Source organism: Notolabrus celidotus, chromosome 2, assembly GCF_009762535.1.
Source record: "Notolabrus celidotus isolate fNotCel1 chromosome 2, fNotCel1.pri, whole genome shotgun sequence".
NCBI classification, from domain to species: domain Eukaryota; kingdom Metazoa; phylum Chordata; class Actinopteri; order Labriformes; family Labridae; genus Notolabrus; species Notolabrus celidotus.
In genome coordinates this window covers 6635637-6660684 of record NC_048273.1, presented here as the reverse complement: position 1 = coordinate 6660684, position 25048 = coordinate 6635637, and the positions used below count along the sequence as shown (strand labels likewise).

Sequence of the window (25048 nt, the reverse complement as noted above, 5' to 3'; positions counted from 1 at the left end):
ACGTTGATCTAATGTTTACATGTTGGCTGAATATACACGGCTGCTCACAGACCCGCGTTACTTCAACCCTCTGAATCTGATCCAGAATCTGATCCTGACGGAGAGGCACCTGTAGCAGGACCTTTCTGAAGGATTGGTCACAGATTATGTGTTTCTTGTTGTTTTATTTATCAGTATGTCGACGTGTGTCTTGGTACACAGCTACGAACATGTAGCTATGTAGCTATGCTAACTAGCGCTAGCACTTATCCATGATAAATAAAAATCATCCACTAGATCTTCAAATCTGCAGACGTGGGGAGTAAAACCGACCTTTGTGTTTATTAAGACAGCCTACAACTAGCATGCCTCCCTCCTAAGCTCCTTGTTAGCACACATTTGTGCAGGTAATGAAAAACGGAGGAGGGATTCAGTATTATTTTATACAGTCTATGGGCTGAACAAGCTCCGAGCTCTGACTCCGTGACAGACCGGATATTGTTGTTACGTAACAAAAAAACGGCTGGTTTCAGCACACATTTACAGAAAGGTGGAGAAATCAGAACAGGGGCAGAATGGATTCTTTTACTTTACAGGGGGTTTGTAGACATGCCAGGGACACATATTTCAGGTAGAGAACCATTAAAAAGTCAATTTTGCATGATATGTCACCTTTAACTACTATTTATTTTTTAATATAAAAACTACCTCTGCTACTCACCACTGCACTTTATCATATTATTTTAGCCTGTACATATTAGTCTGGCCTATTTGTTGTTCTTTTGTATTTATAGCTGATGTTATTGTTATTATTTTTATTTTATTTTTATTTGTATGTCTTATTCTTATGTCTTGTACAAAGAGAGCACAGTTTACCAAAGTCAAATTCCTTGTGTGTTCAAGCATACCTGGCCAATAAAGCTGATTCTGATTCTTAATCGACAGCGTAAAAAAATGTATTTTGCTATCCTCTTCTCTCTTTGTCGTTAGTTTCCCGTTCTTTTTTTATTTGCACATCTCTACTTTTTTTTTTGAATGAAAAATGTAATCATGCAAAGTAATTGTAGTCACTTTCTGTCTATAGGGACATTGAGCCTCATTCACTAATATATACGTAGAAATGTTCTTACTCTGCGCATAAGATAAGTGCTTACACAAAAGGAATATGTTCCCGAAATGACGGATAAAGAGATGATATTCAACCGTCCCCTGATGGTCATTCATTTAATTTAATGAACACAGCATGCCAGAATTATCTTTCACACTTTCTCAGGGGTGTAGAGTAACTCGCCACCAGCTGTGTCCAAACACATCCAATGAGCCTTCAGCAGGCTAAATGTGCGCTCCACTACGGCACGCATGTGGGCATGGACGTTGTTATAGCGCACCTCTTGACACAAATAGGGGGTCGTGAGATATCTTTGAGATTTTTTTTTTTTAAGTTGTCTAAAATAGTACATTTTACCCATTATGATAAAAAATAGCGACAAAAATAGTTGCTAACCTTGAAATAAAACCTTGAAAATAGAAAATGTGGTGAGTTTTCTGACATTCTTTTTTTACTAGACGGCTATATGACAGTCATCTGGCTTTTTTCTGTTACTGAAAGTAGTTTAAATATGTCATGCATTTAGTTAAAAGAGTATTGATGGCCAAAGCTCAAAACCTCCTATCTGAAATTTTACATGTGCAGATAAGAGGTGTTGTGCCTCAAAATATTCCCAGCAAACGTGATTGGAGGTTTTGGTCAAGTGACTTTTCTGTCACAATGAAGGGCGGGATTACCTTGGAGACGGACTGAAAATGTGCAGCCTTCTTTGTTCTCATCATTTAAAGTGAAATCTGCAAATCAGAAAATTATGCAGATAGGATCTGTCAGAGCAGATGTTTTCAAGATTATCACGTGTGACATTTAATCTAGTTTGAGCTCATGTGATCTCATGTGGCTGCAGATGTAAACAAAGCAGACTCTGACCCTGATGATGAGAGACAGGAGTACAAAGAAACCTCCAGTAGGTGTTGACAAACATTGACCAGAACAGTAAAAATCTCAGGGCTGTGGGTAGCGCTGATGCCTCACAGCTAGAAGGTTCTAGGTTCGAATCCCCAGCCGGGCAGGTGCCTTTCTGTGTGGAGTTTGCATGTTCTCTCTGTGCATGCGTATTCCGGCTTCCTCCCACAATCCAAAAACATGCTTACCAGGTTGATTGATCACTCTAAATTGCCCCGTAGGTGTGAGTGTGTGCATGAATGGTTGTCTGTCTCTCTGTGTTAGCCCTGTGATAGGTTGGCGACCTGTCCAGGGTGTACCCTCCCTTCTGCCCGAAGCCAGCTGGGATAGGCTCCAGCCCCCCGTGACCCCAAACGGGACAAGCGGTCAAGATAATGGATGGATGGATGGATGCAGATAGGAAGTTTTGCATTTTGGCCATATGTGTTTACATTTTCTGAGAAAGTTGGTCGTCATCATTTGTGCGTACGCATGGTCTGAGGAAGTTCTCTTTTTGTTCACAGTGTAAAAACAAATTCAAGTAAGAATATATTGATGAATCCCAGATTTGTGCTTCAAACGTGCGTACGCACAGTTTAAGCATGTATTCGTGCGGACGCACTGTTAGTGAATGAGGCCCATTAACTTTTGCATTTTTGTCTTTGTAAGGCAGTTATATCCGCTGGGTTGCATCGTTCCCAGCTGTCATAAGTTTATAACATCCTGTAAAAATCTCCAGATATAATTTTACTATCATTAGTTTGGCCTCCAGACCACCTGAACTGATCTGTTTCTTCCCTGAGGAGAACTGAACTGAACACCTTTAAAACCCTGTGAAACAAACCATCCTGTAAATCTTCCAATCCCCAACAGAGGAAGGACACTTCAGGCCGCATAGTTCCCTGTTTCTGCTGATATATCATCTTTACTGTCGTGCTTTATGCTCACGCTCCTGGCATCAATGAGTTAATGGGGGGACAGAGCCTTCTCAGTAGCCGCCCCCACCCTCTGGAACTCACTCACCTCCCATATCCAAAACTGCTCTGACCCTTCAGCTTTCAAATCTCTTTTAAAAACTCACCTTTTTAAGTTAGCTTTTAATTTGTGACTGTTGTTTTATTTGATCTGTGTTTTTTTGTTTTTTGCTTGTATTGATTTTAACAGTTGTACAGTGTCTTTGAGTTTTTGAATAGCGCTATATAAAATAAATGTAGTATTATTATTAATTACTTTTTCAAAGCTCCAGTAATGTATTCTTGGGAGGTGTAGAAATTGCCTGCATCAGAATGAAGCATCACATCTCCCCCTCATATCTTACCTAGTGGGGCAGTTCCACATGAGCGTTCAGAGAGCATCATATAAATGTAGAAACATGCATTAACTCTCTGTATTTGTGCTGCACGAGTGTATTCACTGTTTTTGTTTGTGTTGTGAAACTAAAGCCGTCTCTTCAGCTGCTTAAGAATCCAGCAGCAGCAGATTCCTGAGATTAGCGCGCTGGATAATTGTTAAATTGGTTTCCCTTTTCTGATAATAATCAATGGGTGGCCGTGCTTCAAATCTGGTCAGAGATGCATATTGTGTGTTAGCTGAGCTGCGGGGACGAAATATTCTTTAGAGTGAATGTTTACTTTTGCTTCTTTCCCCTCGATTAACACTGAACACACCTTTTATTAACATGATAAATGAAGCAGAGCGTCCTGCAGGGCAGTTTATGTTCACGGGGGGAAATGACATCATCAGGGAGAGAAAGGCGGATTACTCTAAGAGTCCATTTAACATCCATACTCATCAGTGTGTTATCAGTTACAAACCCTGACTGTACATTATGAATCATTGCAGGATCACCAAACCGCTGACGTTTGCTGACTGTGTTGGAGATGAACTTCCTCTCGGGTGGGAGGAAGTTTATGACCAGCAAGTGGGAGTTTACTACATCGACCACATCAACAGTGAGTCTTCATTTTTATTCCATTCTCAAAAGTTTTTAGAAATGATGTCACCGTATGTTTAACAGGAAAAAGAACAATGTCATAAGGCTTTGGTCCATCATAGGAGATTTTACATTTCTGATAGTTAGGCGTCCATTCTGGATTATTTAGGAAATAACAGAGAGGACGAACTCTGGTACAACCTGAGCTTCAAATCTGAGAACTACAGTCATGGCCAAAAGTTTTGAGAATGACACAACTATTAATTTTCACAAAGTCTGCTGTTTTAGTTTTTATAATGGCAATTTGCATATACTCCAGAATGTTATGAGGAGTGATCAGCTCAACTGCAATTAATTGCAAAGTCCCTCTTTGCCTTGAAAATGAACTTTATCACCAAAAACACATTTCCACTGCATTTCAGCCCTGCCACAAAAGGACCAGCTAACATCATTTCAATGACACACAGGTGTCACACACATTAACACAGGTGTGGGTGTTGATGAGGACAAGGCTGGCGAACAATCTGTCATGATTGAGTGACTGGACACTTTAAAAGGAAGATGGTGCATGACACCATTGTTCCTCATCTATTAGCCATGGTTACCTGCAAGGAAACACGTGCAGCCATCATTGCATTGCACAAAAAGGGCCTAACAGGGAAGTTTATAGCAGCGAGTAAGATTGCACCTCAGTCAACCGTCTATCGAATTATCAAGAACTTCAAGGAGAGAGGTTCAATTGTTGCCAAACAGGCTCCAGGGCGCCCAAGAAAGTCCAGCAAGCGCCAGGACCGTCTCCTGAAGGTGTTACAGCTGCGGGATCGGGCCACCACCAGTGCAGAGCTTGCTCAGGAATGGCAGCAGGCAGGTGTGAGTGCATCTGCACGCACAGTGAGGCGAAGACTTTTGGAGGAAGGCCTGGTGTCAAGGAGGGCAGCAAAGAAGCCACTTCTCTCCAGTAAAAACATCAGGGACAGACTGATATTCTGCAGAAGGTACAGGGACTGGACTGCTGAGGACTGGGGTAAAGCCATTTTCTCTGATGAATCCCCTTTCCGATTGTTTGGGGCATCTGGAGGAAGGCTTGTTCGGAGAAGACGAGGTGAGCGCTATCATCAGTCCTGTCTCTTGCCAACAGTGAAGCATCCTGAGACCATTCATGTGTGGGGTTGCTTTTCGGTCAAGGGAGTGGGCTCTCTCTCAATCTTGCCTAAAAACACAGCCATGAATAAAGAATGGTACCAGAACGTCCTCCGAGAGCAACTTCTCCCAACCATCCAAGGGCAGTTTGGTGATGAAGAATGCCTTTTCCAGCATTATGGAGCACCTTGCCATAAAGCAAAAGTCATAACAAAATGGCTCGGGGAACAAAACATTAAGATTTTGGGCCCTTGGCCAGGAAACTCCCCAGATCTTAATCCCATTGAGAACTTGTGGTCAATCCTCAAGAGGCGGGTGGACAATCAAAAACCCACAAATTCTGACAAACTCCAAGCATTGATTATGCAAGAATGGACTGCCATCAGTCAGGATTTGGTCCAGAAGTTGATTGACAGCATGCCAGGGAGAATTGCAGAGGTCTTGAAAAAGAAGGGTCAACACTGCAAATATTGACTTATTGCATGAATTCTGTGTAATTCTCAATAAAAGCTTTTGATACTTATGAAATGCTTCTAATTGTATTTCATTATACCATAGAAACATCTGACAAAAACACCTAAAAACCCTGAAGCAGCAGACTTTGTGAAAATGTAATATTTGTGTCATTCTCAAAACTTTTGGCCATGACTGTACAGACTCTGCTCAATAACACTGGAGGAAGACGGTCCTCACTAATTAATTCATAGAATTTATATAGCGCTTTTCTTAGTACTCAAAGTCGCTTTACAGAGGGTAAAAACTAAAGAAAGAAAATAAAACACATAAATAAAATAAACAAAACAGGGACAGAGGTGGGGCGGGGGGAGAGGTCATGTGTTGTATGCTTTTTGGAACAGGTAGGTCTTGAGGTGGTTTTTGAAAGAGAGGAGAGAGTCAGAGTTGCAGATGTGTGGAGGGAGAGAGTTCCAGAGAGTGGGGGCAGCGATGGCAAAGGCTCTGAAAAGATGTGGACAAACAAATATTAAGTTAAAATGTTGGATGTCAATACTATAGGTGAGCAAAGTCAAATTTTGAGGTAGACACATTCTTTATTCTTTATCTATTAGGCTTCCCATTAGCTTCCACATTGTGGTTGCAGTAGTCTTCCTGGGGTCCACACAACAAAACAAAAACAAGACAAACAATTATTTAAAATCACACATTATCCATAAAACAAAGATGCAATAGCAGCCAATTATAAAAATCAAGAATGAAAATGAAAAATAAACTAAGTATCTGAGCAAATAAATGATGAGTAGCATTAAACTACAAATAATGGAAACAAAACAAAATTGTCACAAACACATGGCACCAAAAATGAATAAAACAAAGACTTTCAAAACAGTGATTACATAACAACGTCTATGAGGAACTCGACCGCCACAGAATCCAACTCAACTTAACAAATGCAGAGATTCTTCATGTACCAGGCTTGATATTGATGCTAATAGATGAGAGTCAAACACCAGACTCAGGACTTCATTGTGACTTGCACATGTATTTTTTTAAACCTCTGCCTGTTAGTGACTTGTGTCCTGTTCTGTCCTGTCCCCAGAGACCACCCAGATTGAGAACCCGCGGACTCAATGGCGGCAGGAGCAGGAGCGCATGCTGAAGGAGTACCTTGTTGTGGCCCAGGAGGCCCTCAAAGCCAAAAAGGAGATGTACATGATCAAGCAGCAGCGTCTGGAGCTGGCTCAGCAGGAAATGTTGCTCTTCCACGAGCTCTCTGAGGATAATCGCTCCATCACCAGCAGTAAGATATGAAAGTTTACTCTCTCTGTGAAACTAACTGCTGTTGGTGAACGACACATGGACCAGACCTTTCAGACACCGGAGAAATCCTAATCAGGTGGAATGCGAGTCAGCCTGTTGTTTTTTGAGGACAGAGAAAACATATAATATTTAAAAACAGCACGGCGATTAGAGCTTAAAGGTGACATATCATGCAAAATCGACTTTTTAATGGTTCTCTACCTGAAATATGTGTCCCTGGCATGTCTACAAACCCCCTGAAAATGAAAAGAATCCATTCTGCCCCTGTTCTGATTTCTCCACCTTTCTGTAAATGTGTGCTGAAACCAGCCGTTTCAGCTTTCAGTGTTTTTCATACGTCACAACGACATCTGGTCTGTAACGGAAGTCAGAGCTCGGAGCTTGTTCAGCCCATAGACTGTATAAAATACAACTCAACCCCTCCTCCGTTTTTCATTCCCTGCACACGTGTGTGCTAACAAGGAGCTTAGGAGGGAGGCATGCTAGTTGTAGGCTGTCTTAATAAACACAAAGGTCAGTTTTACTCCCCACGTCTGCAGATTTGAAGATCTAGTGGATGATTTTTATTTTTCATGTAAAAGTGCTAGCGCTAGTTAGCATAGCCACATAGCTACATGTTCGTCGCTGTGTAGCAAGACACACGTCGACATACTGACAAATAAAACAACAAGAAACACTAAATCTGTGACCAATCGTTCAGAAAGGTCCTGCTGCAGGTGCCTCTCCATCAGGATCAGATTCTGGATCAAATTCAGAGGGTTGAAGTAACGCGGGTCTGTGAGCAGCCGTGTATATTCAGCCAACATGTAAACATTAGATCAATGTGCTTGAGAGCCGAGGCCACATCCACTTCCTGAGGGGGCGTGGTCAGAGAGCTCATTCTCATTTAAAGGCACAGACACAGAAAACAGCCTGTTCTGAGCAGGGCTGAAAAAGAGGGGTTTACAGGCAGACCAAAATCTAATTTCAAAGTGTTTTTTTGAGCAATAAACTTTAAAGACATGTTTTGGGGACCTCTTAGACCAATATATTTTGATGAAAAAGAGCATAATATGTCACCTTTTAAAGTGTCCGTGGTGCTAGTTCTGGGTTGGTGCTAGTGCTGGTTCAAAGTTATTCTCTTTTATTTCCTGGAAACACTTGATCACAGAATTTACAAACACAAATAAACACATTGGTCTGAATAAAGACGGGTAGTTCCCCCTTTAAATCCACGTGAAAAAATGGGATCATCTTATATACGGGGTCTACACCTTAACATGCCAACATATGTTCAAAAGAGTGGGCTAGAGTACCAGATGTTATTTCTTCCCCCAAACGCCACACGTCACATTTTGGCTGTTGATCCACAGAGGAAAGATCGGGCTGACTACTTTCTTATCAAAAGCAACAGGAAAACACTTCTAAGTTGATTTCAAAAGAACAAGTGGAAAGGTAAAAAGGTGAATCCCGTCCTGGTGGAACGAAGAGCGTAGTGCAAGTGAATCCACAGCACATGAGAATGACACTAATCAGCCTCCCCGAAACTGATCAGTTATTAAAGGTCTTACCAAATGTAACCTTCTTGCTCTCATCTTCCAAAAACAATGTCTGTGGCTGGGTCTCTCAGTGTCAGAAAATCTCATGAACATGCATGTAAAACAATAATAAGAAGGATGAGGGAAGTGTGACTTTGAAGGTTGCGTGACAACCAAAAGCTGTTGGGGGTGCTGATGTAAGATCTCCAGAATCCTGTGTTTTGTCCACCTCCGCCCAGTTTACCCTCTGACTCCAGCCAGCTGTCACACACACACAGCGTCCAGGGGGCATTCACAGGGAGACAACACCAGATCCTCTGTCAGGTTAACCTTAAACCATCACTACCCACTGACTGCTGATCCTCTCTGTCTTTGTGTTCTTGTGTGTTCGCAGCTCTCTCCGGCTCATCTTCAAACGCGAAATACGACCCCGACCAAATCAAAGTGGAAATAGCTTGTAGACGAGAGCGGGTAAGTCATTATCGGAGGAGAACAATGGGCCGCAGAGAGGGGCCCTCTTTGGGCAGAAAAAAAAGGGGGCTAGGGTGTGGCCCCTACAGGATACTGTGGCTCTGGCCCGGGGCCTCCAGAGGATGAGGATGAGATCATCAAAGGGTCAGGCAGAGGCTAGGTCACTGACTCACAGGGACACGCTGGACATTTCTCTGAGATCAGTCACATGGGTGAGGGAGTTTCTTCCATCAGGGACGTTTGAGACTTGAAGTTGAGAGGGACCTGACTTTAATCTTATTACATATAAACAGTCACAGAAGATAGTTTGAGTTATTTTTGAACAGTTATTGCTCATGAGACAAGGAATCAAACACATCACAAACAGCGCTCATCATTTAAAGCAGTACAAACTAGAATCAATCAACCAAGCAAGCTTTATTTATAGAGCACCTTTAATACAAATCAAATGCACAAAAAGAGCTTTACAGCGACTGAAACAAGAAAGATAAGATAAGATAAGAAAGTGCTTTACTCGTTCCACAACAGGGAAATTCAAGTGTCACAGTAGCAAGTAGACAGTGCAAAATATATATATAAAGCAAACAAGAGCCTATAAAAAAGTTATTAGCAATTAAAAATAAAATTAAAGAGGTAAGAAATAAGCATATCTAAAAGAAATAAAATAATGGCATGGCAAGTCTAGGCAGCTTTATTTGTATAGTGCATTTCATTTAAGAGGGCAACTCGATGTGCTTTACATTAAAACAAAAATTCAGTTATCATAAAAGAGCACAATTAAAATGACAAATATAATGAAACATAGAAAAGAAAAGGAAAATAAGAAATATATTAAAGATTTAAATTTAAATTTGCATTTAAAACGAGTTGAAATAAGCTAAGATAGGAAGGCAGTGGAAAAAGGTATTTTATTTTGAGATTAAAGTCAGAATTCTGGCTTTTTTTTTTTTTAATTGACCGTAATTTTTGTATTTTTTTCAGTGGCCCTAATCCTCATCCATAATGAAGTAACTCTTTCCTCAGGCTTGATAATAATAATACCTGTGACAACAAAAACTTTGATTTCTTTTTTTCCAAATCTATATATTGATTTTCTTTGGCAGACAGTACCTATAAAAACAAAATCAGTGCATACACAGATCTCTGTATGAGGTAATCATTGTGCAATGCAGGTATAAAAACAGAGGCAGTATGGTATGTACAACTTCAGACGGTAATAAAGTGCCTATAACATTATCCCTGCCCCACCCTCCCTCCTCCCATCCCCTCCCACACATTTGGTCACAATAAGACAAAGACAGGAAAATAAGATACAAAGACATATATATACACACATACACATATATAGAGTTGAGACTTTTGCCAACAGGGAGGAGGTTCACTTACACTAGGAGGGCAAGATCGAACTGATATCTTAGATCATTTGTTCCCTCAGCTGTTGGGCTTTTAAACAAGCTGTAGGACCTTACCTTGGTCTCATGCACAGGAAGAATGATGTCATCCAAGGGGGTTAAGTTTATGGATACGTACTTGAATTGATTTGTGAACTTGTGTTTGTGTTTGTGTGTATTGCTTGTGTGTATAGGATGTGTGGACTGCCGTTGCGACACAAATTGCCCCTTGGGGACAATAAAGATTTTCTAATCTAATCTAATGAAAAGTGATGTTGGATGCATCATCTCTTATGTAGTTCTAGGCACCGTTTTCTTCCACTCTGAAGGGTACTGGCCTTTCAACAGTGCATTTTTGAGATCTGAAGGTAAATAATCCAGAGCAGGATTCCAGATCTTAAGGAACGAGACAACCGCATTTTAATGAAGTAGATTTCATTACAGGAAAGATTAATGTTCTTCACAATCAAGATAAAAAAAACAACAGATAAAAGGCTCTTCTTACAGATGTCATAAACATGCAAAAATCAAATCAATAAAGCATACACCTGACAATCACAGACACTACACAGCACTCAAACATCAATTGTGTTCCAAAATTGCCCCTTGGGGACAATAAAGATGTTCTAATCTAATGTAAACAATGAATAAATAAATACATACATGTGAATAATAAATAAATCAGCAGAAGCAGGGGGGTAAATAAATGATGGGGAAAATATCTTAAGAGGCAGTACCATCGCTTTCAGGTGTCAGATCAAGGCCATCCACATATCTTAGAAAGGGATTCCAAGTTTCGTATAAAGTTGCAAGGGAACCCTTTAATGAGAAACGAATCTTTTCAAGCTTCAGACAGCCTAAAATCTCTTGTATCCATTTATTGTGTGTTGGAGGAGAGGCATGTTTCCATTTAAGAAGGATGGCACTTCTTGCCAGGAGTGTTGTAAAGGCATTGGCACCGCTAATTGTTGAGGGAATGTTGGGATCCTGGGGTAGGCTGAAAAGCCCTGTCAGTGGGTCAGGGATGATGGGAGTGTTAAAGGCCTTGGTGAGAGAATCAGAAATATTGCAGGGCCTTTTTGAGAATCTGATAATAAATTACAGATTATATTCAAAGACTGATCTCTGAATTTTCCCAGAGTAAGCCCTCATCAGAAACCTTCTCCAGCAGTTAAAGCCTCAGTATGTGAACTACTGTGTGTGCGTGTGTGCGTGCGTGCGTGTGTGTGTGTGTGTGTGTGTGTGTGTGTGTGTGTGTGTGTGTCCCTGTACAAACACAGCGTTGCATTCCTGTATGTGAATAGTCATGACTAAGCAGTTCTGCCGGGTGTTGGTGGTGAGTGAAGCCCATCGTGCCTCATGCTAACCGGGCGTTTGGCCTTGTGTGTCCGCAGCTCTCCAGACTGAAGCAGGAGCTGGCCCAGGTGAAGCAGGAGCTGCAGTATAAGGAAATGGGAGTGGAGACCCTGCAGGAGTGAGTGTTCCTCTGCCTCTGAGTCCCAGGCCCGCCCTTCCTCCTACGGCCAGCCTTCTCCTTCCTACAACACAGACGCCTTTTCCCTTCTTTATTCCCCCTCGTCCTCCATCTGTAGCGCTACACAGACCTCTCTGTCCTTCTCTCCTTCTGTCCTCTTATGTTTACACAATACATCTGATGGAGTTAGCAGGTTCTCATATTCAAAATCTGAACCATTCATCTCTGAAACTCTGTAGACACAGCTCACAAATACGATTCAACCTGCAGAGTTCCACATTTTCTACCAGGACTAAGATTTGGAATAGAAATCCTTTGACTCCTCTGAAGTTGTGAGGATTTTTAGGTGATACTTCTCTCTCTCTGCTCAGATTTAAGAGGCAGTGTCTCCTCTTCCTTTACTTTGTCTTGGTTTTTAAACACACTCACATAGTCTCTTTGCTGCTGGAACATTTCTGAGCTGCTCCAAATTTCATGTTAGAATCAGAAGCTCCACCTCTGCAAGGGGAAAAAAAGAGAAAAGAGAGCGTTTGAGAAAAGGCAAATGGAGGGAGTTTTTTGATGGAAAAGGGGACTCCACCTCAGGAAGAGGATGCACCAGTGGAGTGCAGGGAGCCAAGGCTCAGCCTGGAGAGGAAGTTGGAGGGGAGGAGGAGGGAGGGAGGGGGAGGTGTGGAGCTGAGAGCAGTTTCAAAAACACAGAGATATCTGGCAGCAAATTCCTCTGCACTTCCTGAGCCCTGGCAAAGAGTCCCTTATCTCTCAGATAATACACAACTCCAGTGACTCCCAGAATAGACAGAGAATACACAGCTTGCAGAAAACATGGACGCATCCTCCTCTTGCATGTTTGTGTGTACGTGCTCGCATGTGTTGGTGTCTTTGTGTTTGTGTGTGTGTGTGTGTCCCATTGTTTCTCCTGGGTTTTGCCCAGGCCAGGCAGGAGGGACCCTACGGCTGTTGTTTTCCCAATCTCAGCTGCTGTCAGCAATATAGCTAATTGTTCTCGTGTCAGATAAAGCAAACAAACAGCTTCTGACGTACAGATGCCCTCGCTGCTCGTCACCACTTCACGTAGAGTTTAGGAGTTTATCTCTTTTTTTGACGCCATCTTTTCTGCTCTCACCTCAAAGGACGAATTTCACAGAACCCTCAATCTGAAACCTCCTCAAACCTGCTACTTGTTGCAGAAATTCTTGAGCACACTCCCTTCTACAGTACACAGGGTGGGGGTTCAGTACAGGCAGGCACTGAGGGGTGGGTACTGCCCTTTTTTTTTTTTTTCTAAGTATATAAACTCCTAGCCCCTGCCAATGGGGTGGGGGGAACAAAGCAGAGCTTGTTTTTGGAGGAAGAGGCAGGGTCGGGTGGATGAACAGTACCTGCTGTTGAAGGAGAGTGAAGGAAGCGGGCTGTGGTGAGAGCAGGGTGGGGGCCACGTGCCAACAAGGCCCAGTGATGGAGGAGACGGCGTGCAGCGCTCCCTCCAGCTCCCAACCAGCAAACCAACCAAACCAAAACGACCCCGCTCACCCTCCTCCTCCACCTCAAACCCTCACACCAGGGAGAAGAGATTCACTCTGTCGGTCTGTTTCAAACTTTCAGAGAGTCGAATGAAACATACGTGAATCCTTTTTAAGACAAACAAGGGTACAAAGTCTTCAAACATCTCTGGCACCTTTAGAGGAGAGAGGCTCAAAGTGCTCTATGACACAGTGAAGGTAACAGAGGTCATGTGGCAGACACTTCCTCCTGAAAAATGGCTCAAACTACCTCAGCATGCACGGCTAAGCATTCAGACATCGTCATATTTAGTAAGTAAGTAAGTAAACTTTATTTAGTATAGCACCTTTCACAGACAAAGTCACAAAGTGCTTTACAGAGAATCAATGTCGACAAGACAATACAATGAGCAATAAATAAGATAATTAAGAAAGCAGACAGAATTACATCAAATTGCGACGGAGGGTTGAAAGCCATAACAAACAAGTGTGTCTTAAGCTACTTTTTAAAAGTCTCAGTGGAATCAGCACAGCGCACTTGGGGTGGAAGACTGTTCCAGAGAGATGGAGCCACATGCTCAAAGGCACGGTCACCCTTAGTTTTAAGCCTGACATGAGGCACAGCAAGCAGACCCTGATCTGAGGATCTGAGGGGTCTACTGGGGATGTAAGGGTGGAGCAGGTGGGAGATATAAGAGGGTGCTTGATGATGGATTGCTTTGTATGTTAATATGAGGATCTTAAACTGTATTCTGAATTTGATTGGTAGTGGTGTAGGGAGAATAAGATGGGAGTGATGTGGGATGCGGACCTGGTTAACAGTGTTGCAGCAGCGTTTTGAGTTAAGCTGGTGAAGAGAGAGTTGCAGTAGTCAAGCCGTGAGGAAATAAATGCAGGAACGAGCATTTCTAATTCTGTGTGTGAGACGATGGATTTAATTTTAGCTAAGTTTCTAAGGTGAAAGAAGCATGACCGGGTTATTGATTTAATGTCTTTGTCAAAGAGCAATTGATTATCAAAAGTAACACCGAGATTTCTAAAAGACTTTTGTACAGCAGTGGAGAGAGAGCCCAAGTAATTGGTGACCTTAGCTGCATTGCTGTCTGAGGCATTAATGAGGACCTCAGTTTTTTTTGTGTTTAACTGCAAGAAGTTGCCACTCATCCAGTACTGTATGGCAGACAGACAGCTAAGCAAAGTGTCTGAATACTGACCCATTAGTGTCAGTATTCAGAGCTGACCGCAGGCTCCAAAATCCCTGAATTCAGCCTCCCACACGTGCTCATCAGATATTGGTTACTGATTATCCAATCCAATCCATTTTATTTATACAGCACATTTTAAAAACAACAAGTGCTGCACAACAAATACAAACAGTAGAATAAATAATAGTAACATTTAAAATACAGTAAATTAAAAGACAAACAGAGACTAACATTAACTCTCATGCTGAATTAAAAGCCAAGGAGTAAAATGAGTTTTAAGACATGATTTAAAAGTATCCAGGGTTGGGGACATTTTAACTTGGGTGTGTAGCTCATTCCACACTTTAGGACCTACCACTGAAAAAGCTTGGTCACCCCTCGTCTTTTGTCGTCTTTTTGGCACAACAAGACGCATCCTATCAGCAGACCTCAGTGCTCTGGAGGGGGCGTAGATGTGTATGAGGTCAGAGATGTACTGAGGTGCCAGACCATGTAGTGACTTAAAAACAAACATTAAAATCTTAAAATTAATTCTAAAAATGGACAGGGAGCCAGTGGAGGGATGCAAGGACGGGGCTGATATGCTCGTGCTTGCGGGTTCCTGTTAGGAACTTGCTGTGTCTGACATTGTACTCCGCCTCTGGGACTTTCTTCATCCTCCTCATAAGCTTCCCTGCTGCAGCTTTTCTGTTGTGACTACTCATCCACCTCAATGAGTTCTACCTCCTCCATGTCATCAGTGATCATCAATGTTTCTCTGGGAAGTCCACCTGGAACTTGATGATCAACTGTCCCTTTTCATAAGGCTCCTTGTAAACTGGCATGCCCTCACTCTGAACACATTTGATGTCACCATGCTTGATTACTTCACCTGGTGATGAGTTGATGATGAGCGCTCTGTCGTCTAATGTTAAAACAGTCTTCTTGAAACCACACAGAGCCTCAGCAAGCAGCCGCGTTTTGGACTTCCTGTAAGCGAGTGAGCGAGGGAGGTGTGGTTAATGCCAGTGTAAAGTGCATTGCAGTAGTCCAAACGGGTCGAGATAAAAGAATGGATCAAGCGCTCAAAATCATTAACAGATTTAATTTTGGATAAAAGCTTCAGATGATAAAAGCTGGCTTGAGTTTATTTTTTTATCAAGTTTAAAATCGCTGTCCATTTTGACGCCAAGGTTACTGATTATCTAAAATAAAACGCAGCTCTCTGACTTGTAGTTGAATGCAATGTTACGTGTCTGCAGAGAAAAAGGCTGCAGTTTCAGGACCTGCAGTTCTGGGACTATCCCTTTTAGGAAGGGTACAGGTGGCATACACATCCAGGGTGCTGGACAGAGATAGCAAACATACTAACTATGCCTCTAGGACCCTTGTGTTGTTGCCACAGCAAGGGCAGAAGACTAAAGTCAGTCTCCTAATCTCACCACTCACATTTTATTTTTGAGGGTCCTGATTCTGAATAGCAGAGGATAAAGAATCTTCAAAACCACACCCCTCCTGTCTGCGCCTGGTTCCAGAAACGTCACTTGTTATTGTATCTATCATGAGACTGAGAAGATGCATAATGGAAATAGATATAGGTGCCGGTTTCAAATCCTAGGCTCCTGGCTCTGTGGTCGGGGGGACCTGAGATGATAAAAGAATGGATCAAGTGCTCAAAATCATTAAAAGATACAACAGATTTAATTTTGGATAAAAGCCTCAGATGATAAAAGCTGGCTTGAGTTTATTTGTTTATCAAGTTTAAAATCGCTGTCCATTTTGACGCCAAGCTCTCTGACTTTTAGTTGAATGCGATGTTACGTGTCTGCAGAGAAAAAGGCTGCAGTTCCAGGACCTACAGTTCTGGGACTATCCCTTTTAGGAAGGGTACAGGTGGCATACACATCCAGGGTGCTGGACAGAGATAGCAAACGTACTAACTATGCCTCTAGGACCCTTGTGTTGTTGCCACAGTAAACCACACCCCTCCTGTCTGCCCCTGGTTCAAGAAACATCACTTGTTATTGTATCTATCATGAGACTGAGAAGATGCATAATGGAAATAGATATAGGTGCCGGTTTCAAATCATAGGCTCCTGGTTCAGAGGCCGGGGGGACCTGAGATGAAAGTGCTCATTGATTGGATCATAGTGGTTCATAGAGAGCAGAGATGGATGGTGTCACACTAAACTGCAGTCATGTCAGAGATCTTCCTCCAGTCTGTAAAGTTTGTGGAGACATCTGATGTTGAACCTGAAGGATACACTCTGTTATATTTTTTAAACACTCCAAAACAAATCCAGCTGTTTCAACATCTGGGATTAAACACTCAGACTTCTTGACATGCGTGTTTCTGTGTCGCAGGATCGACAGGAAGATGTCCTGCAGCCAGACCAACTACAAGCTGGACGAAGCTCAGGCCATCTTCACCGAGCTGCGGAGCATCAAGAAAGCTATCAGCACAGGCGAGAAGGAGAGGCAGGACCTCATCCAGGTATTTCGAGTTTTCACATCCTGCTGTCTCCACTGAACATAACTGTTGTTCAGATAATCTCTGCTGACCTCTAGTGTCTGTTGTCCTCCACTGTTCTGCTGCTTCTGATTGTTGTTTCTCAGGGAAACGCATTTCCAGACGTCTGAATCACCGACCACGTCTGCAGATTTTATCACAAAGCAAAAAAAAAGTATTGCAGAGTGTGAAGGATGTCTTGAATAAGAGACAATGATTCAGTCTTTACCGTGAGGACACATTTGCAGAAGCATTTCCTGGCTGTGCTGAAATCTATTGATAGACACATACTGGGGACAAATACATACTTGGAATATGTCTCATCTTTTAAAAGCTGGTTTTGAAATGCACAGGACATTTTTTTTAAGATAGTAATGATTCTTTGATTTTGCTGGTGATACCAATGTGTCTTGTGTTTCTGCTCTCAGAGTCTGGTGAAGCTGACGGTGAACTTCCAGAGCAGTCTGTCCATCAGTGACTCGGCCGGCGAGGCGGTGCACAGCACTGGAATCACGGGTGACTCGTGCAGCCTGCAGCAGTACTGTGACACCGGCTGTCAGACTGACATCATGGGAGAGGTAGGAGTCACTGCTGCTCCACCCTGACTCCCCCTCACAGAGAGGCTGTCATCATGAGGGGGGAGCTGACATACTCGTCCACCGAATCATTGTTCGGTCAAACGTGTATTTTTAGACTCCCCTGAAGTTTCCAGCTATCCTCGATCAAATCTGTTCTACAGTCACGACTCCTTCACTTCTTCCTGCTGTTGTTTAAATGCATTTTTAACCCTTTCATTCCTCTTTCCCTCCAGTATGGTTCCCAGGATTCAACCCATTTAGTGGACAAAGTGAAAGTCAACTGGCAGTACGAGGAAGCCAAGAAAAAGTGAGTGTGTGCCTGCTTTTGTTTACCAGACGTAGTACTATGACACACCAGCATGCGGCTCTGAATCAAAGGGCCCCTCCTTCAGCCTCCGTCTCGTTCCTCGGGGCGCTGCGTGTCGTCCAGTGGGAGGGCGTGTTATGAATAGTATTTGCTCCGTGGCTGCTGAGCGATGTCTGGCCGGTGGAATGAGCTGGGTGGTCACATTCTTCCCCGGCTGCTGCTGACTGTGTGCTGTCTTTGTGTTCGCAGCCAGAGAGAGCGCTGCCCACTGCCCGCTCCTCCACAAGGTGGTTTGATACACACACTTTACAGTTAAATATATCTCAGCTCCGCCCTGAGGAGCAAGACAAATGATGTGTCTTCAAAATCAACAGTGAAGGAAGACTGAATTTCTGGTGTCTGTATTCTTTATTTTATGAATCGATAAGGTGGCAAAATAATGATTAATGGACAGACACAGAGATGATCATAAAGCTCATCTTACCTACTTTAGTGTGTGTTCTCAAACTTTGTAGTTGTTATCCCACGTCCCCCAAATCACACACACACACCCTGACAGTTTCCCTCTCTTCATACACGGATCAGCGTCTTAGCCTCGCCTCCTTCTGTTTCTCTTTTCTTGTGTCAGATCATTCTGGCAATATTCTTCAGCAGCACATTTTACAGAGGCGTCCATACAACAACTTGCGCTCTGAAATCTTTCACTCAATAATCCGTCCTCACAAAAGATGATCTGAATGAGGTCAAGGTGCATTAGTAACATTTACAGCGATCCAGACGTTAGATCATGCAGCATGACATCATGACTTTTAAATTAGTGGATCAGTGGTGTGAGAAGTAGGGATGTCAGGATACACACAACCAAAGATTCAATTCACTCATGATTCCGAGGTGGCTCATATGAGGAGGTGGAAAATTTTAGAAGAATTATAGAGAAATGGAAAGTGAACAATTCCCAAATGAAAGTGTTAAATATTAAAACAAATAAGGTAAATCTCTTTAAATTAGGGATGTACATTTCAAGAATTATCCGTGATCGATCTTTGGAGATGTTAACGATCAATTATCGTTTAATCATTAAAGAAACGTGAATGTTTTCCGTCAAAAATAATACCAAATGCGTGTTTTCCCCCTAAATCACATTTTCCTTCATGACACACTGTATTTAACTGATGGTATTAAACAGCTACAGATCATATTGAGGTGTTCAAAATGTTAAACACGCTGAATATCAACGTGAGGAGCAGGCTTATAAATAACCTCTGTGGACGCGTGGTCATAGAGTGAAGACTCAGACTACAACATGTGAATTTACTACGACAGGACAACTGAACAGAATCATATTTCAGACTCACAGTGTCCAGTTTTCTGTCTACTCGTTCTTATTGAGAAAAATAAGCATGTGAACGTGGTCAGGTGTCAGCTGTGAGCACAATCGGGTCAGAATCAGTCCAGCAGTGGAGAAAAAAAGCGCTCGTGGAGACCTGTCACTCAGCTGCAGCCCCCAGCTAAGCGTCTCCACGTCATGCTTTAAACTTAAAACACCTCATTGGACAGTGTGAGCTTCAGTGCAGCAGTAAGAGTTACCATGTTGTAACTCTGCCTCTGTGCACGCTTTGCAGCAAGATTCATGTTGCTGTGGTGACCCAGCTACAGCGATGACATCAGAGCGGGAGGTGGGGAGAGGGGAGACCTGTGGAAACTTGCATGCTCTGTCACTGAGTCACTCTGAAGTCTGAAATCCAGCGCACATAAACACAGTTATTTCATCAGGGCCGAGGACTCAGGCCTGCTGAGGTCCCACGTTACTCCGAGTGAAGAAAACACACACACCTGTGAGAGAGCTGGCTGACGCAGCTCGGGTAGAAATGCTGATCTGAACGCTGCAGGAGCCACAGCTGTCAGTCATGATGATTTGATGATGACATCCTCTGATTTGAACATCAAATTAAGACTTTTTAAAGATGTTTTTTATTTGTTTCACTGATCATGTGAACTGTGTGCCCTCTGTACTTATCCAATTGCCAACAGTTTGCTCTAGCTTGAGTAAACTAATTTAGCAGCCAAGTAGTTACAGCTCCCTCAGCTCTGAGTGTCTCAGAGTTTGAGACCGGGGTCAGGCGTCATGACAAACTCTCACAGTGTCTGTTTTACGTCACATTTCTCCTCTCTCTGTTCTCTCAGGGTGCAGAGTATTCAGCACCAGCTCGCACAGCTGGACAGTGAGAGCTGGTCTGGGCGGGCTGAGGCGGACAGAGACCGGGACTTTATGCAGCTCCTGCGTGAGAAAGAGGCCCTTCTGCAGGAGATCATCCTGGTCAGCAAACAGCAGCATCCTCCAGAGACGCTGCTGCAGCTGGAGGAGGAGCGCTGCAGGCTGGAGGAGGAGGTGCAGAGAGCCCACAGCTCTCAGAGCCAGGGAGCCAATCAGAGGTGAGAGTGATGGAACGGAAGTGGTTTCTGTGATGACATTTATGAATGTTGCAAGGTTAATGTTTCATCTTAATGAAAGAATTTCTAATGCTTCCCCAAAAGTAAGAGTATTTTAAAAACGTAAGGGTTTTATTTTTTACTAAAAATGTGTTAAGTTATGAAATAAGATAAGATAAGATACTCCTTTGTTCATCCCACAACGGGGAAATTCACGGAGTTACAGCAGCAAACAAGAAGGTGTACAGTACAAGAATTTCAACAAGATTATATATAGAAAAGAAAAGTCCATCAGAGATGAAAACTTCGCCATAATTCTCCTGTCAGCCACCACCTCCACAGGGTCCAGGACTGAGCTGGCCTTCTTCACCAGTTAGTCCAGTCTTGCTCTCCTGTATCCTGTCCGCCCACAGCAGGTGAAATCCTTCCAATGTGGCGTTCGTGTCTGGTGTTAGCTCTGTTAGCATGATGCTACTCTGGTGCTGGGTTAGCTTGCCCACCTTATCGTAGATAGATCTTACGTCCCCATAACGGTGGGTGGAATGACAGGTCGATGTCATCTTTTTTAGCTTGCACCTCAGTACCGGCGCGTCGTCTTTGCCTCCTTCTCCTCAGCTCACGGGGAACATCAGGCCTAGCCAGTGGCGGTTCTGGACCAATTTTACTGGGGGGGGGGGGGGGGGGCAGGCTGGGGCCAAGAGTGTTGTCAGAGGGACACATTCAACCCTGACAAAAAAGACTGAGTAGGGCGAGGACCGGCTGAGAACAAACTGGCAAAACATCAGTGCATCCCTTTATACTAGACATATATACTACTGTGTACTAGATCAACATGCAGACTGACAGCAGCTGTTTGGCTGCTTACACTCAACATGAGTCCCTTAGCGCTCTAAGGGACTGGAACCAAGTACCACACACGTGTTCCGCCTTTTACATGGGTGTGATACCAAAGCTTTTTTTATTGTATAATATTATTTTGGGGGGGGCACAGGGGGGTCTAGGTTCAGTTTTACCCCTCCCCAGAACCACCACTGGGCCTAGCATCGTTTAGCATCGACATGCTACGGGCTGCTAACAGCTGATCTCGTATGTAAACAATGTTACCATAGTTACACGCAGGATCTCCCGACACACAGGAACAAAAATAGTAAAAACACCTCTGCAAACGTAGCCAGTGTGGTGTCCATGGCTAACAAATGAGTCATTGGAAGTCATGACTGGCTCCAAATACAAAGAGAACTAAACAGATGTGTAAAAAAGAACAACAAAGAGAGAGCTGCTGCAACAAGCAGCCACTCGAGCGGTGCTAGGCAACGGAAATAGGATAAATATGAAATTAATTAAATATTAAAATATTTAGAAATGTTTTTTTTAGTATGAAAGTAGAAAGAAAATGTGCTGTGACTAAATAAGAATGCATGCATCTGTTTCTGCTGACAGGATCCTGCAGCAGGAGAAGAGAAACGTTCTGTTGAGGCAGCTGGAGGAGGCAACACGCATCACCACCTACCTTCACTCCCAGCTGAAGAGGTGCTGCAAACGTTCTTCTAACTTAGGTTTTCTGCTGTGACCCTCTCCATGTTCCTCACAGTCTTTTATCTTTCTTTACTTCCAGTCTGTCGGCGAGCTCTCTGACGGTGTCGTCCAGCAGCAGCCGCGGCTCTCTGGCCTCCAGTCGAGGCTCGTTGGCGTCCAGCAGAGGCTCCCTCAGCTCCATCAGCTTCAGTGACATCTACGGCGTCCCTCAGTACGAGCGTCACGAAGGGTCCGCCGAGCTGCTTGACCCTCACCTACGCTACCTGCTTCCACCAGAGGCCGCGTCGAGAGACTGCTCCATGTTCACCCCCGACCCGCTGATCCAGAGCAAACCCAAACGCTCCCACGACACCCCGCAGTCCCTGGCTTCGCTCTCCTCCCGCTCCTCGCTCTCCTCTCTGTCGCCACCCAGCTCGCCCATGGACACGCCCTACCACTCAGCTCCCCAGGACTGCCCTCTAACGCAGATGACGGAGGAGTACATGGAGCAGGCGGGGCGGGGTCTGTTAGAAGGTCTGCGGGCTCAGTCCCAGCCGCTCTCACACACCACCATGATGAGCGGCGAGGACACGGGCGGCTCCATCGCCGTGGGTCACAGAGACAGCACAGCTCAGGCGGCTTTCACCTCCACAGGTACGTCTGTGAGATCTGTTATGTCCTTAAAGAATAAAAACCACATGATGATGATTAACTGGATGATTCCTCCTGCAGGAGTGACTCTGAGGGGAAACAGCGCTAACAGAAGCGGTAGGAGGGCAAGGAGGGTCTCTGCAGGCGTCTCTGAAGACCCTCTGGCCACTGACAGCGGCGTGTTCGAGGCTTGGGGGAGAAGGTGAGAGCAGGTTCACCACAACCCAGTTCCCTGGAGCAATGGCGCCTCCTTGTGGCATCTAAGATAACTGCAACACGACTTTTAGCTTTGAATGATGGATCCTCCGTGAAAGGATGCTGCCACACTGGTTCAGAACTGATATCTTGACCTTAAAATCTGAATCCACTTAAAGGAGGATTTCAAACCGGGTCTTTTTAATCTACCTTTCATGTCTGAATATCAGCTTTAAGGTCCAGATTGCTTCATCTGGGAGACACAAAACTTGCTGTAATTGCTGCACTGAGATCCTGAAGGTTGCATGTGCCAGATCATGCAGCCTTGGATTGTTATCTAAGAACATTATGGCGAGGTACCCTGCAGAGATGGACTTAGGATAAAGCTGTTTCTGCAGAGGATGGGTAGTGATGTTGTGTTATGCATGCATGAGTCTGTTAACTTCTCGTGTTTTTGTCTCGTAACAGGGCGGAGGAGTCGGATGAGATGTCGTACATGAAAGAGCTGTCGTCTGTGAGCGAGCCCACACAGATCCAGCTGGGGCTGCTGTGAGTACTGAGTCCGTGCAGACTGTATGTGGAGAGAAACGTCACTTTGTTTTAGTTTTTAAATCCTTATTCTTGTTCTCCTTGTGAAGGTGGGAGTCCAGTTCTCAGTCTCTACGACTCCACCTGCTGCAGCTGAAGAACTTGAACAGGTCCATGGTGAGAGACGGTTACAAAGTGTGAGTATCAGTGATGACTCTGGCTCAGCTGCTGTGCTCTGTGTACCTTGATGCTGCTCTCAGTGTTCTCATGTTGTCCTGCTTGTGCTCAGGTATGTGAAGGTGCACTTGATTCCACTGGACGCCGGCAGGGCCTGTGCGTTTTACTGTTGTACGGCGCTGGAGCCGCAGTCTCAGATGAGTTTCAACGAAGGCTTTCGCATTCCTGTCCCTGCAAACGCCCTGGCGGTGTGCGTGCTGCAGCTGTCTGTCTGCTCTCTGGGACCTCAGGCTCAGGAGGAACTTCTGGTGGGTCTGAGAGGCAGAGCGGCAGAGACACTAAGATGATTGTTTCTGAATCCAAATGATGACGTGTGTGTGTGTGTGTGTGCGTGTGTTTCTGCAGGGAACGGCCCAGCTGAGCCTGGCTGAGTGTGAGGGGAGCGCAGAGATGGTTTACCACTGGCTGAGAGTCCAGGTGCTGATTGGAGCAGAGTTAACCCGACCTGAACAGAAGAGCTTCGGTCATCGCAGACACCAAGACAACCAAGAGGACGAGCAGAGGCCCCGAGCTTCAGTAAGCGCGCACACAAACACACACACACACACACACACACACACACACACACACACACACACACACACACGCACACACACACACACCTACACCTGACTGCACAGGACGGTTTCTCAGCCTTTATTGTCATTGATCTGAACATCGTGCTAAAGCTGATCAGGATGACGTCGCTCACAGATCAGGCTCTACGTAGTGCAAACAGACTGAAAACAGACTGTATGAGGCTTGGTTTGAATAGTTATGGGTCATATGTGTTGTTTATGTGTGCATACAGTGTGTACTAGGGCTGACCCCGACTAAGGATTTGCTTAGTCAAATCTGATTCATCAGATTTTGCCCATAGTCGACGAATAGTGGAATGTTTGTTGTTTTTCCTTATTGACCCAAAGTCTGCATGATGGTGACCGCATGACAATATTACACATAACCATTTACAATTAAGAGACTCGTAGCTTAAAGTAAAAGGGACAACAGAATATTATGAGCATAAAACTTAGATTTTTTTAATCTATATTGCAAAAACAACGAGGTGATGAAGGAGAGAAAACTCAAATAAGGCCACCATCTGTTAAACATGGAACAACGCACCACAGATATTTAAACAGTGTTCACACAGCAGAGAGCAGCACTTCAGAGGGTAGTTTGTCTAACTTCAGGCTAAACATTTGTATAATGTTCAAAATCAAACCTGAACCAGCTAAAGGGTTTTTAAATCTCTTAACAGAACCTTTTAAAACAGATTTTCATCGCGTCTTTGTCCGCTCGAGTCTTTTCAAACTGTACGTGAGGAAAACCATCGTGTGTACGGGCAGAAGTGCGCTCCTTGCTCTGTTAACTGTAAATCCTGTCTTTGAGAATATCCTCTCTGATGGTGTGGAGGTGGATGGGTTGCTGTGGATTGTTTTTGAGGCTTTGCGCAGCTTTGGGTATCCCTCCTGGTTCTTTTGGCCTCGTACAGTTTTTGTGTGGTCCGGTAATCCTTGATCTCACAGCCCTCTTCATGAAGCTGCTCCTCATCTTCATCACTATTTTTAGAATCATCTGAAGTTTTATTTCCTGACATTTTGAGCTGCCATGAACGTAGAAAGATTTAAAGGCCAGCTGAGGTACGTCTGCTCCACAGGTCCCGCTAAATGGGAGAGTCCACCTTTAATTACCAGGGGAGATTTAATTACCACTTTAAGGAGATTTAACACTTCAAGAGCTGTTCACAGAATTACATTAA

General features: G+C 43.9%; 1 protein-coding gene across 1 annotated transcript in view; it reads left to right on the top strand.

Moving 5' to 3' along the window:
• wwc3 (WWC family member 3) overlaps positions 1-25048 on the top strand; it is a 56800-nt gene that overhangs the window by 20832 nt on the left and 10920 nt on the right. Inside the window, exons 2-16 of the mRNA XM_034708662.1 lie at positions 3812-3921; positions 6598-6798; positions 8730-8806; positions 11592-11671; positions 16722-16851; positions 17295-17444; positions 17678-17751; positions 19936-20184; positions 21622-21711; positions 21797-22350; positions 22429-22549; positions 23011-23091; positions 23181-23267; positions 23360-23555; positions 23653-23823. Of these exons, the coding sequence (XP_034564553.1) occupies positions 3812-3921; positions 6598-6798; positions 8730-8806; positions 11592-11671; positions 16722-16851; positions 17295-17444; positions 17678-17751; positions 19936-20184; positions 21622-21711; positions 21797-22350; positions 22429-22549; positions 23011-23091; positions 23181-23267; positions 23360-23555; positions 23653-23823 (2371 nt within the window). The remainder of the gene's footprint in view (positions 1-3811; positions 3922-6597; positions 6799-8729; positions 8807-11591; positions 11672-16721; positions 16852-17294; positions 17445-17677; positions 17752-19935; positions 20185-21621; positions 21712-21796; positions 22351-22428; positions 22550-23010; positions 23092-23180; positions 23268-23359; positions 23556-23652; positions 23824-25048) is intronic.